The 12,265-nt window shown below is 34.7% G+C and overlaps 1 protein-coding gene across 1 annotated transcript; it reads right to left on the bottom strand.

Moving 5' to 3' along the window:
- Window positions 1–4,765: 4,765 nt before the first annotated feature.
- LOC141543043 (olfactory receptor 6V1-like) lies at window positions 4,766–5,707 on the bottom strand. The gene has a single exon (XM_074267847.1). The coding sequence runs from the start codon at window positions 5,705–5,707 to the stop codon at window positions 4,766–4,768; it is 942 nt and encodes a 313-aa protein (XP_074123948.1).
- Window positions 5,708–12,265: the final 6,558 nt, after the last annotated feature.

Here is a 12,265-nt window from a genome sequence, read left to right on the forward strand (position 1 = left end):
ATATTAAACTGCTATATGTGTTTGTGCCTGATTCTTGATTATCTTATCTATTTCACTAATGTACTTTTATAGCTTTTAGTAATACAACTGTAGAGAATTTTTATGATTACTGCTTTATAATATAAGTTAAGGTCATTTAATGTTATTCCTCTGTCTTCATGAACATTTAACACAGTTCATGCTATGCAACCAACACTTAATAAATGCTTGTTCATTTGCTTTCTTTATTGTTTCTATAGACTTGAGACCTTTTGCTCTTCTCTAAGAATTTAAATTTTTTTTCTTTCATTCTATAAGTATCTTATTGATAATTTGATTAGTATAACATTAATCTTTAAGGTAATTTAGGTAACAACTTCATTTTTACTATATTAGCATGTTTGTCTTATTGAGATTGGCAGCATGAAACCAATTCCGATGAATGGATTTGAAATGAGAGAGCATGGGTTTAAAACTCAACTCTGCTATTTACTACTTACTTATGTGACCTTAGGTAAGTTACAACTTCTTTGCCTTATTATTATTATTATTATTATTATTAAAATGAAGAAGTTAGACTAGAAATTCTATAAGTTTTTCCTAGTTTTCCAAACCCTTATTTTTATAAAATAATATTTTAATAGTTGTAATTATCTAGTCTTTTATGATTGTTAACTACAAATGACAAGTCTCTTGACTTGTCTTTGATAAATCCTTAGAAATTTATTGAATTTTGTTGTTATTTTATAAGGTATTTTTCTTTTTATCCATTTTAAAATATGGAAACATGCTAATGTTTTGATTATCAGTCAATAAGTCAATAAATCATTGAGCAGATATTTATTTCAGTTGCTACTATGTGCTAAACACTGTTGTAGAAACTGGAGATGGAAAGACAATATATAAAACTATTGTCATGAAGCTTATAGTATAGCAAAAGGAGATCACACAGATAATTATGGGAATAGACAAAATGGATATAAATATTTGAAGAAGAAACTCATATTTGAGTAGTAATAGAAGATAATATGTAGAAGGTAGTGTTTGAGTTGAGTCTTTAAAAAAAAATTGTGATTTTGAAAGATGTAGGTGAGCAGCAGTTGCATTCTAGGCATAAGAAACAGCCAATACAAAGGGATGGAAAAAAGAAATGGAATGCTATGTTTGAGGAACATCAAGAAGTCAACTTTTGCTGGACCATATTGCATATAGGCTGGGAAGGAAAATTGGGGCTTGTTTATAAAGGGCTTTTGATGCTCAAAGAAAAGTTTATATTGATCTTTGAAATGATAAGAAGCTTCTATCTTTTATTGAGTGGGCAAATAGACCAGGAATTAAATAGGAATTATCGACTAAGAGAACTGGGAATCATATATGTTAAATCCCTTTGAGTGTGTTGACAAAGAAGAGGATAGAGCCTTATACATTGATTCAGGACGCATATTATGTAGAAGTTGCCAGAAAATTGACATATAATAGTCAAATTTGGGCTTTAGGAAAATTCTTTTGGCAGCTATAGTTAAGGATGGTTGGGAGATTGAAGACTAATTTAATCAGGAAGACTAATTAGAAAGCTATTGCAGAAGGTCAGGCAAGATGCCATAGGGGAGTGAAGTAGGATGATTACCATGTGAGTACAGAGGAGGGGATGAATTCCAGAGATTTTGTGAAAGTAGAAATGACAAAATCTAACCAATGAATTGAAATTTAGGATTTGAGATTGCAAAGTGGGTAATTATAAGAATGGCTATAAAAAGGAAGAATTCATGACCAAATAGGAGTTAGCTTTATGAGATATAATAAAATGTAATTATATTGTAATTTTAATTAATATTAATGTAATATTTTAACTATTATTTTATTTATATTATAATTATATTAAATTAAAATTTTAAGTTATAATTATATTATTTTAATTTTAATTAAATTAAATTTAAAAGGTTTTGCACAAACAAAACCAATACAGCCAAGGTTAAAAGCAAAGCAGAAAGTTTGGGGAGAAGAGAGAGTTTAAAGTAAATGAACTATACTGTTTCAGTAAAATATGAAACAAAGTCTTCAGCTATGAAGGGAAAGAGAAGTGGCTGTAAGAGTATTTTTAGGAAAGAAGACAATATTTGGAGCAGCTAGGTGGCACAGTAGATAGAGCACCAGCCTTGAATTCAGGAGGACCAGAGTTCAAATATGGTCTCAAGACACTTAGCACTTCCTAGTTGTGTGACCCTGGGCAAGTCACTTAACCACAGCCTGGGGGGGGGGGGGAGAAGAGAATATTTGTGGTAACTACTGTGGATATTGGTATAGAGAGTCAATGAGGGCTCAGTATTTGATTTGTTTCTTACAATTTTGTTGAAGCATTATTTGTCATTGTTTCACTATAGTTTTCTAAGTAAATTATCATCTCATATATTTGCTTCCTTTTTAGCAGTATGTATTCTCCTTATCTTTCTTTCTTTCTTATCTTTATTTTATTCCCCTAATTAATACCTCTAATATTAGGTTAATTAAAAGTGGTGAAAGTAGGTGTCATTATTTTGCTTTGATTCTTTGTCTTCAGTAGATTAAAAACATATTATGGAAATGTCCTTTCAGGCTTATGACTTTTTGTGTCTTTAATATATAATAATGCTATAATTCATCGAAGATTCTTTCTATATCTTATTGAATTACATGCATTTTGTTGTTCTGATGTCAGCTATTTATTTTGACAATTGTTTCTTAATATATTATTTGTATCATTTTTACAAATTTAAATGAGAAATAATGAATGAGGTTTTTACATATAGTAATTTTTTCTTTGTGTTTTATTTGAGAAAGTTTTTCATAATAGGTAAAATGCTGACTCAGAATCAAATCTATGCTCATATTTCACTTCATTTCATTTATTAGCCCTGTGATTATGGGCACAGAATAAAACATAGGGTTTGGGTAGTGATGGTGCTATGTTACACTTCTAAGAGCTGCATCTTTGATAGCACCTCCTGAGGCCTTCTCAATTCTCCTTGGTTTTCCTGGAAAGAGAATATTACAGAGTACAGAAAGTCTGGGCAGATGTGATCAATGGGATTACTGTCAGTTATCTTTTTATAATAACAGAGAATAAGTGAGGTGGGATAAGACTAGAGACAGGCTAATGTTTTCCTGATTTTCAAAATAAGAGAAGATATAGACCAATGACCTTGACTTTTATGTCTTTTGAGATTTTGGAACATGTTATGATAGGGGCAGTTGGATAACTAGATAATAATAACTGCCTAGTTTCTGCTTCTTCCTGATCCCTATAGTTTAGCATTCTAGCAGTGCCTTAGGCTGTATATGCATGGTTTGACTCCCAAATCCTAGTGTCACAATGAAGACACATATTCTGAATAACAAATAATTCCATTTGTCCAGATCCTGGTCTTCCAGTTTCCAGCTTCAAAACATTTCTCTTTTCCAAAGCTTTTGCCAACTCTGGCAAGCAGCATTGAGTAATCAGTTTTTATCAATGAGGAAAGTCTTATGCAAATAACTCTGAATTGCAGGTTACATTGATAACCAGAGGAACATTGAACAGTTATCTTAATCAGTACATTTATCAAAAATCTTGTATTATTTTAACATGAGCATGTAAGATAATACCTTGAAAGAAAGTTTTTAGAGCTGCATTTTGTTCTTCCATATGAAATGCTTTAAAATAAATAATAGACAGTAAAACTTTGTATTTTCTACACATTTTAATCAACTATGTGATTGTAAAAAATTTTGCTGGAACAAAATCATTTAAAAAAACCCATCGATTATTTTCTCAAATTTCCACCAAATATGACCTCATATGCATTTTTATCACAAAGATTTTATAGAAAGCAGAAAGAAGGAATATGGATTGCTATTTAATGTCTCAATCTCCTTTTCTTGGCCTATGATTTTTTTCAATTCCTTGGCATTTTCCCCTGTTTGAGATATTTGTTTATTATTATAAATAGAATGGAAATGTGATTACATTGTCTTTCATGGTAGATTAGTGGATGAGAATAAAAATGCTGATATATCTGTTTATATATATTGGTGTGTGTGTGTGTGTGTGTGTGTGTGTATACAGACACACACACATGATTAATAGATGACTTATTAATTGAACATAGAAAGAGTACTATTCCTGAGAAGGGAATGTTTCTAGGAATCATTTTTATCATTTCCCTCAATCCTCTCATGGAGCCCTTAGTCCACCTAATAGAAACACACATTTACCATGAGCTTCTCAAAGGTAGGGACTGCTTTTTGCCTTTCTTTGTATCTCCTAGCTCATAGTTAACACTTAGTAAATACTTGTTGGCCAGCACACCCATTTTTGCAAACACACATAAGACATAGAGATAACAGTATCCATTGATCATATTCACAGAAAATCTGCTACAAAGACATGTCTATTGTGTGTGTATAAATATATTTAGGCATATCCTGTGCATGTATCTGTGTCATCTTACTCTCAAATTAAGTGTTCTTTCCTATTGTACTATCTTTGCTGTCTGCTCTATCCTGTCCATTTACAGTATATTCCCAGATTCTAAGACCTACAGGTAGTTTTTTCAATGAGAGGTGAGAAGTATGAACTGTGTTAGTAAAGGGCAAATGGAAAGCAATGAGAGAAGAAAGGCAGAAGTCAAGATTTCACTATTTGTCTTAGTGGTCCTATCAACTCTTCTGAAGTGACTAGAATATTTCTTCCCTTTACAGTTATCTTCTAATACCTCTTAATTCTTTTTTATCCTTTACCTTAATACAATTCATCTGATCTCTTTCCCAATCACTCTGAATTCTTTAGATCTTTTATTTTTTGCACCTGTCCTCGGATAATGGTCTTCACTGTCTCATTGCGGAGGGTAAAAATAAAGGGATTGAGGACAGGGGTCAGGATAGAAGTGATTAAGACCACAAATTTGTTGAGCTCCACAGAATGTGCTTTACCAGGTTGAACATAGACAAATATTGTACTGCTATAGCCAATAAAGACTAGAGTTAGGTGGGAGCCACATGTGGAGAAGGCCTTTTGGCGGCCACTGGCAGTAGGGATACGCAACACTGTGGTAATGATATAGCCATAAGAAACAAGTGTTATCAGGAAGGAGCTGAGGACAAAAGCCAAGGCCATCATAAAGTCCCAGAACTCTAGTAGGGATGTATTTGAGCAAGCTAGCTGTAGCAGTGGGGCATTGTCACAGAAGAAGTGGTTAATGATGTTGCCATGACAATAGGAGAGCTGTACCCGGGAGATAACAGTGGGTACCATGGCCAGGAAGGGTGCTGCCCAGGCAGCCCCTACCAGAGAAATGCATACTACAGAACTCATAAGGCTACCATAGCGTAGTGGGTGACAAATAGCTATGAAGCGGTCCAGAGCCATGTCTGCCAGGATCAGGAAGGTAGTAGAACCGAAAGAAAAATAGAAATAGAATTGGACCATGCATCCAGTGAAGGAAATTGTCTTCGTGGAAGCATGGAAATCTGAAAGCATCTTGGGTACTACAGTCATGGTAACCAAAGTCTCTAGAAGGGCAAAATTTCCAAGGAAGAAGTACATAGGTGTATGTAGTTGGGCACTGGCAAAGACCATGGCAATGATGATTATGTTTCCTGTGAAGGCCAGAAGATAAAGCACCAGGAAGGGCCCATACAGTGCCATTTGCAGCTCCCCAAAGGCTGAGAAGCCCAAAAGAATAAATTCAGATGGCTGGCTTAGATTTGCCATATTCTTATAACAGGATAACCTGGAAGAAAAGAGAAGGATGGGGGATTAAAAAGAAGTAGAGATAAAGAGGCAGATACGAACCGAGAGAAATGGAAAAAAAGAGGGAGGGGCAGTTAGTTGGTGTAGTGGATAAAGTACCAGCCCTGAAGTCAGGAGCACCTGAGTTTTTGAACTGGCCTCAGACACTTAACAATTCCTTGCTGTGTGACCCTGGGCAAGTTACTTAACCCTAATTGCCTCAGGAAAAAAAAATGGTTCTGTTCCCATCTTCCCAGGGAGAAAAGACAGCCTCTGATCTCTTCCTTTGCCATTACCTCTGAGTGTCAAAAATCTGCTCTAAATAGTAGCTTGTAGATTTGAGATTTAAAATCACCTGGATATGTTTAAGTAGCTCTCTTTAGAGCATTACTGTGATTTTTATGCTATCCACATGTTACAGGCATTTAGAGACTCTTTGAAGAGAATAAGAATCTGAAACATTGGTCATAGTCATAGATCATTCATCAGTAAATTTCATCTTAAAGGAAGAAAGGAAGAAAAAGGAAGGAATGAGAGTTTGTTCTTTCAGCCTCCTATGGATGACAAAGAGCCAATTAAAAATAAAAAAAAATCTGTGTTGTTAGTATGACTAAATTGTCATCCATCTAGAATAAATAGTCTGGTGATGTTATAGCTTTAACTTCCTAAATAAACCTTCTTTCTTTCCAGTTGTCTATATCAGTAGGTGGCAATAATATTGCTGAGAAGTTGACCTGTTCTTCCTGAAAAGAGTCCTTTATAATGCTCAGAAATTGCCACCTTTTTTTCCTCACAAAAGGAAGTGAAAGAAGGATAGAAAGAGGAGAAAGAAAACAAGAGGGGAAGAAGAGGGAGAAGGGAGAGAGGAGAGGAAAAGAAGAAAGGAGAAGAGAGAAGTAAGAAGGGGAAGAAGGGAGGGAGAGAAAGGAAGGAGGAAGGGAAGAAGAGAGAGAGAAAAAGGAGAGGGACAGGAAGAAACAGGAACAAAAAGAAAGAAAAAGTAACACAGAAATAGAGAAATAATGAGACATGTATAGGTAAAGGGAGGAGAGAGGACAGTAAGAGAGACAGAAAGGCTTTTCAAGTTTCCTGTGCTTAGGGATATTGTCAACTTGTATTCCTATAAGCATATATCTCTATTATGCCTTTGGTTTTGTGTTGGGAAATTTATTCATAGTTCTTATTAGTTAACTGCCAAATTTACTACAGCTTCTGATTTTGGGATGACTGGATGCTTTACCATCTGTTTTTAGAAACTGAGGCTAGAAAGAACATTCAATGCTTATTTAGTTCACCCTTTCCCTAGATTGTAGAGAGTATTTTATCCAGCACAGTGGAGATGGCAAGTGGGCCTGTTATTCTTTGAGGACATAGTGACCATATATTATATCATATATTTTGATAGCTCTAATCAGTAGTACATTTACTTTGTCAATGATACTAGGCTGCCTTGACTGACAGGGCTGATAATAGTTGTTGAATTGAATTGAATTCTGTGAGATTGAGTTCCCTGCTGGCCTTAGTTATAACACAGAAATTTCTTGCCATGTCTCAAATTAAAATAGAAAGTGCCAGTAAATTTCTTGTTAAATTGAATTCAATTGAATTGTGTTGTAAATATCTGGGAAAACTATAGTCTGAGCTCCCTGTATTTAAAAATTTTTTGAAGGTGCTTGTGACATTGACTAGAGAATATGAATGTTCCTTAGAAAGTCATCAATGTTCTTAATAATGTAAAGGCTTTTCTTGCTGACTGTAAGAGTTCAACAAAGAAGCAAGTGTACCAGGAAGAATGCATTTGATTGATGAAGACGAACAGTGAAAGACTAGGACAGACTAAAAGACACATAGATGCTTTAGAGAGACAACAGTGTATAATGCAAAGAGTAATGAAAATTATAACCACATTGTCATATGTTAAATAGGAATGATACCCATCTTTCCTGGTTCCTGGTGTTATCCCAAGGTTTGGCTTAGATAATGTATATGAAGATACTTTGCTTTGTAAACTGTAAATTGTTGTGCAAATAGATGATATTATTAGTACTTTTGATCATACATAAGTGAATTCCTGATATGGGGAAACAAGACTACAAAGTTCTTGAGATAATTGAAGTCTTGGTTCAGTGAAATAATGAAAATAGAATTGAACTCTTTTACTTAACATTCTAGAGAGGTAGAACTTTAACTTTGAAGCCTGACATGAGGTTCCTTCAGAATATAGTCTTTGCTTTAAGGGGAAATGGATTTAAGGCAAAAGATGAGGATGCATTTAGACTCCACATACTTGACTAATCTCTATTTCTCAGCTTACTACTATAAGATGCTTTTAGCAGAAGACTTACCTTTGATGTCACTGGGGTGACTCACTGTGGTTATTAGCCCTGAGTCAGGATGGTCATCGCTCTGAATCTAAACCTTAGTGTTTATCAGGATCAGACAGTAAATCTGCTTCTCAGAGGGCCGAACAAACACGAGGGAGTAGAACTCCATAGAGTTAAGAATCTGGCTTTAACCTGACTCCCAATTAAAAGGTTTAAAATCCTACCAGTGGATGGAATGAGGATAGGGTCATTCCATTTCCTTTCAATCTCCAGGTAGTATTCATGGGCTACTGGAAGAGAGAGTGAAGACATGTAGTAGGCCAGATATTCATGACCTCTTGAGAGGAATACATCTTCTCTTTGAGTTCAAGCTCTATTTCCATTTCTGGCTATAGTTGCCCCTCCTTTACCCTGGATACTTTGTGCCTGATTCTAAATCTTTCCAGTTTTGCTTGGGAATTCCTGATTACTTACCACTCATTAGCAGAGAGTTGGTTGAGCTATATTGTTCTCTCAATGAATTCTCTGTAGGCTGGGAGGCAGAAACTGGGGGCTCCCTTGGGACTTGAAGAAAGTAGTTTGCCTACCACCTAAACTAAGAGAGGTCAAATGTCTGAGAGATCAGCTTGAGAGTTAGGAAAGAATGAGGAGAAGCTAGTGAAAAATGTCAAGGCTGAAGCCAGCTCTAAATTTGAACATTGTCTGCTTCCTTAGTTGTACTAGAGAAGGACCCTATTGGAGCCATATTCTTTTTTTTAAAACTTTCTTTTTTATTATAGTTTTTTATTAACAAAATATATGCATGGGTAATTTTTCAGCATTGACAATTGCAAAACCTTTTATTCCAACTTTTCCCCTCCTTCCCCCTCCCCCCTCCCCCAGATGGCAGGTAGAACAATACATGTTAAATTTGTTAAAGTATATGTTAAATACAATACATGTATACATGTCCAAACAGTTATTTAGCTGCACAAAAAAAATCGGACTTTGAAATAGTGTACAATTAAACTGTGAAGGAAATCAAAAATGCAGGCAGACAAAAATAGAAGGCTTAGGAATTCTATGTAGTGGTTCATACTCATTTCCCAGAGTTCTTTCTCTGGGTGTAGCTGGTTCAGTTCATTACTGCTCTATTGGAACTAATTTGGTTCATCTCACTGTTGGAGAGAGCCACGTCCATCAGAACTGATCATCATATAGTATTGTTGTTGAAGTATATAATGATCTCCTGGTCCTGCTCATTTCACTCAGCATCAGTTCATGTTAAGTCTCTCCAGGCCTTTCTGAAATCATCCTGCTGGCCATTTCTTATAGAACAATAATATTCCATAACATTCATATACCACAATTTATTCAGCCATTCTCCAATTGATGGGCATCCACTTAGTTTCCAGTTTCTGGTCACTATAAAGAGGCTGCCACAAACATTCTTGCACATCCAGGTTGGGGCAATATTCTTAATCAAATTTGATAGAGTTCTTAAAAGCTGCTTTTCCTCTTCTCCCCCCAGATCTACTAGGTAGATATACAATGGTGAGTGGAAGTCAATTGATTAGAGAATAGTATATGTTTTTATAAGCCTATGTAGCTGTACATATATTTATATGTCATATATAAGACAAGATGGTTATTCTTCTTACACCCTCAATTAAGCTAAATGGATATGCCTCAGGGTACATTTTAGCCTCCAGAGTGTTGGGTCATACTTTTCTATTTGTGCCCAGAGTACAATAATATGTATGATGATGATGATGATGTTTGCTGGGGCAGTTGGGGTTAAATGATTTGTTCAGCATCACACAGCTAGAAAGTGTTAAATGTCTGAGGCTGGATTTGAACTCAAGTCTTCCTGACTTTAAGGCCAGTGTGCTATCCATTGCGCCATCTAGCTGCCCCTTGTGTACTATATTTTAAGTAAACCCATCACTGTTCACATAGCCCCCTCCTTCTAGGGAAAACCATAATGGAACTTTTAACTACTGCATTTTAACTACAAGGGATTCCCCAATGGTTCAATCTTAGGGGATTAATTACTTTAACAACTTTTTCAGAGTTCTAGTTCTTAGCAACTGTTATGGAAAAAGACTTGGAATACAAAATAGGCTAGAATAGACCCATCTCTTTCTCGCCCTTAATGGCTGGACTTCTTGACAAGTTATCTATACTTGATACCATTTTCTCACCTCCCTTTCTTTAATCTCTTATAATTTGTTCTCTGCCATTACTACTGTACCCAAACTATTTTTTCCAAAAGTCATCAATGACAACCTATTTTCCAAATATAATGCCTTTTTCCCCATACTCTTCCTTGTGGACCTCTTTCTAGCATTTGACACCTTGAGCATATCCTCACACTAGAAACTATTTTCCATCAGTTTTATATTCACCAACTCCTTCCTGATTTTTCTTCTATCTCTCTAACTGTCTCTACTTCATTGCTTTCTCCCTTTACAAACTACAAAATACTTTATTACATATTTATTATCTACTTTTTATGTTTTCCTTTAATATAATTATTTGTGTTTCTCCGCAGTTGACCCATGAGCTGGGTGCTGAATTGGATAGGAGGCAGAAAACAGACATAATTGAGGAATTATATATATATATATATATATATATATATATATATGTTTTATCATGATGAAATTAGGTTCTAAAGTCAGCCAGCAAAATGGACTATTAAAATTACTCTTGAAAATAAAAGCTCATTAAGTACATTAAAGTTTTAAAAATTGTAGCTAGCAAGTGGCTAGATGTCTTTGAAAAGTAGCCATCTTAGAAAAAAAATAAATGAACCTGGTTGGTTGCTTTGGAAGCAATTTCATGTCAATTATATTTTTCATATTGTTCAACTAAGGTATTAATCAAGAGAGGGTACATGTGTGTGGTTGGGATAGTGAAGTAGTGAGAGGACTATTACTCATATAGTATATTTATTTGGTATATTTATCTGGCAAAGATAAATCAAGAGAAATTTATAATAAACTTGATGAACTGGTAGAAAAATATAAAAATGTAAGATATAAGAAAATATTTTGAATTCCATGCTGATAGAGCTCAACTGATGTTAGAATGAAATTCAGATCCATAAGCACTAGTAAAAATATTGTTCATCTTGCAACTTGGATTCATTGAATGCTTAATATATAATCACTAGTATCAAGAAATGTAAGTGGTGAGTGGGTGATCTATGTGTAGTTTTTTAAAGCATTAAAAAGTTAATCAACATTGTAAAAACCAAACTATTAAAGTAGTATTCTTTGTAATGAAATATTATTGTTCTATAAGAAATGATCAGTGGGATGATTTCAGAAAGTCCTGGAGAGACTTACATGAACTGATGTTAAGTGAAGTGAGTAGAACCAAGAGAACATTGTATAGAGCAATGAGAAGATTATGTGATGATCAATTCTGATGGACTTTTCTCTTTACAACAACTGAGGAGATTCAGAAGATTCCATTAACCTTGTGATGGAGAGAGCCATCTGCATTCAGAGAGAGGACTATGGGAACTGAATGTGGATCACAATATAGTATTTTCACTTTTCTTGTCCTTGTTTGCCTGATTTTCTTTCTTTCTTTCTTTTTTAATTGAAGCTTTTTATTTACAAAGCATATGTATAGGTAATTTTTCCAACATTGACCCTTGCATATCCTTTTGTTGCAAATTTTCCCCTCCTTCCCCCCACCTCCTTCCCTAGCTGCCAGGTAGTCCAATACATGTTAAATATGTTGAAATATGTGTTAGATCCAATATATGTATACATATTCATACAATTATCTTGTTGCATAAGAAAAATTAGATCAAGAAGGAAAAAAGAGAAAAAAAAGAAAAATTATGCAAGTAAATAACAATGGACAGAACGATAATGCTATGCTGTGTTCCATACTCCATTCCCACGGTTCTCTCTCTGGGTGTAGATGGCTCTCTTTGTCACTGGACAAGTGGAAATGGTTTGAATCATCTCAATATTGAAGAGAGCCACTTCCATCAGAATTGATCATTGTATAGTCTTGTTGCCATATATAATGATCTCCTAGTTCTGCTCATTTCACTTAGTATCAGTTCATGTAGGTCTCTCTAAGCTTCTCTAAAATCATCCTGCTAGTTGTTTCTTATAGAACAATAGTATTTCATAGCATTCTTATACCATAATTTATTCAGCCATTCTCCAATTGATGGGCACATTCAGTTTCCAGTTTCAAGCCACTACAA

The sequence above is a fragment of the Sminthopsis crassicaudata genome, chromosome 5, assembly GCF_048593235.1.
Source record: "Sminthopsis crassicaudata isolate SCR6 chromosome 5, ASM4859323v1, whole genome shotgun sequence".
NCBI classification, from domain to species: domain Eukaryota; kingdom Metazoa; phylum Chordata; class Mammalia; order Dasyuromorphia; family Dasyuridae; genus Sminthopsis; species Sminthopsis crassicaudata.

Bases quoted from the DNA above. Each gene is read 5' to 3' on its own strand.
- LOC141543043 (XM_074267847.1), bottom strand. From the start codon at position 5,707: ATGGCAAATCTAAGCCAGCCATCTGAATTTATTCTTTTGGGCTTCTCA.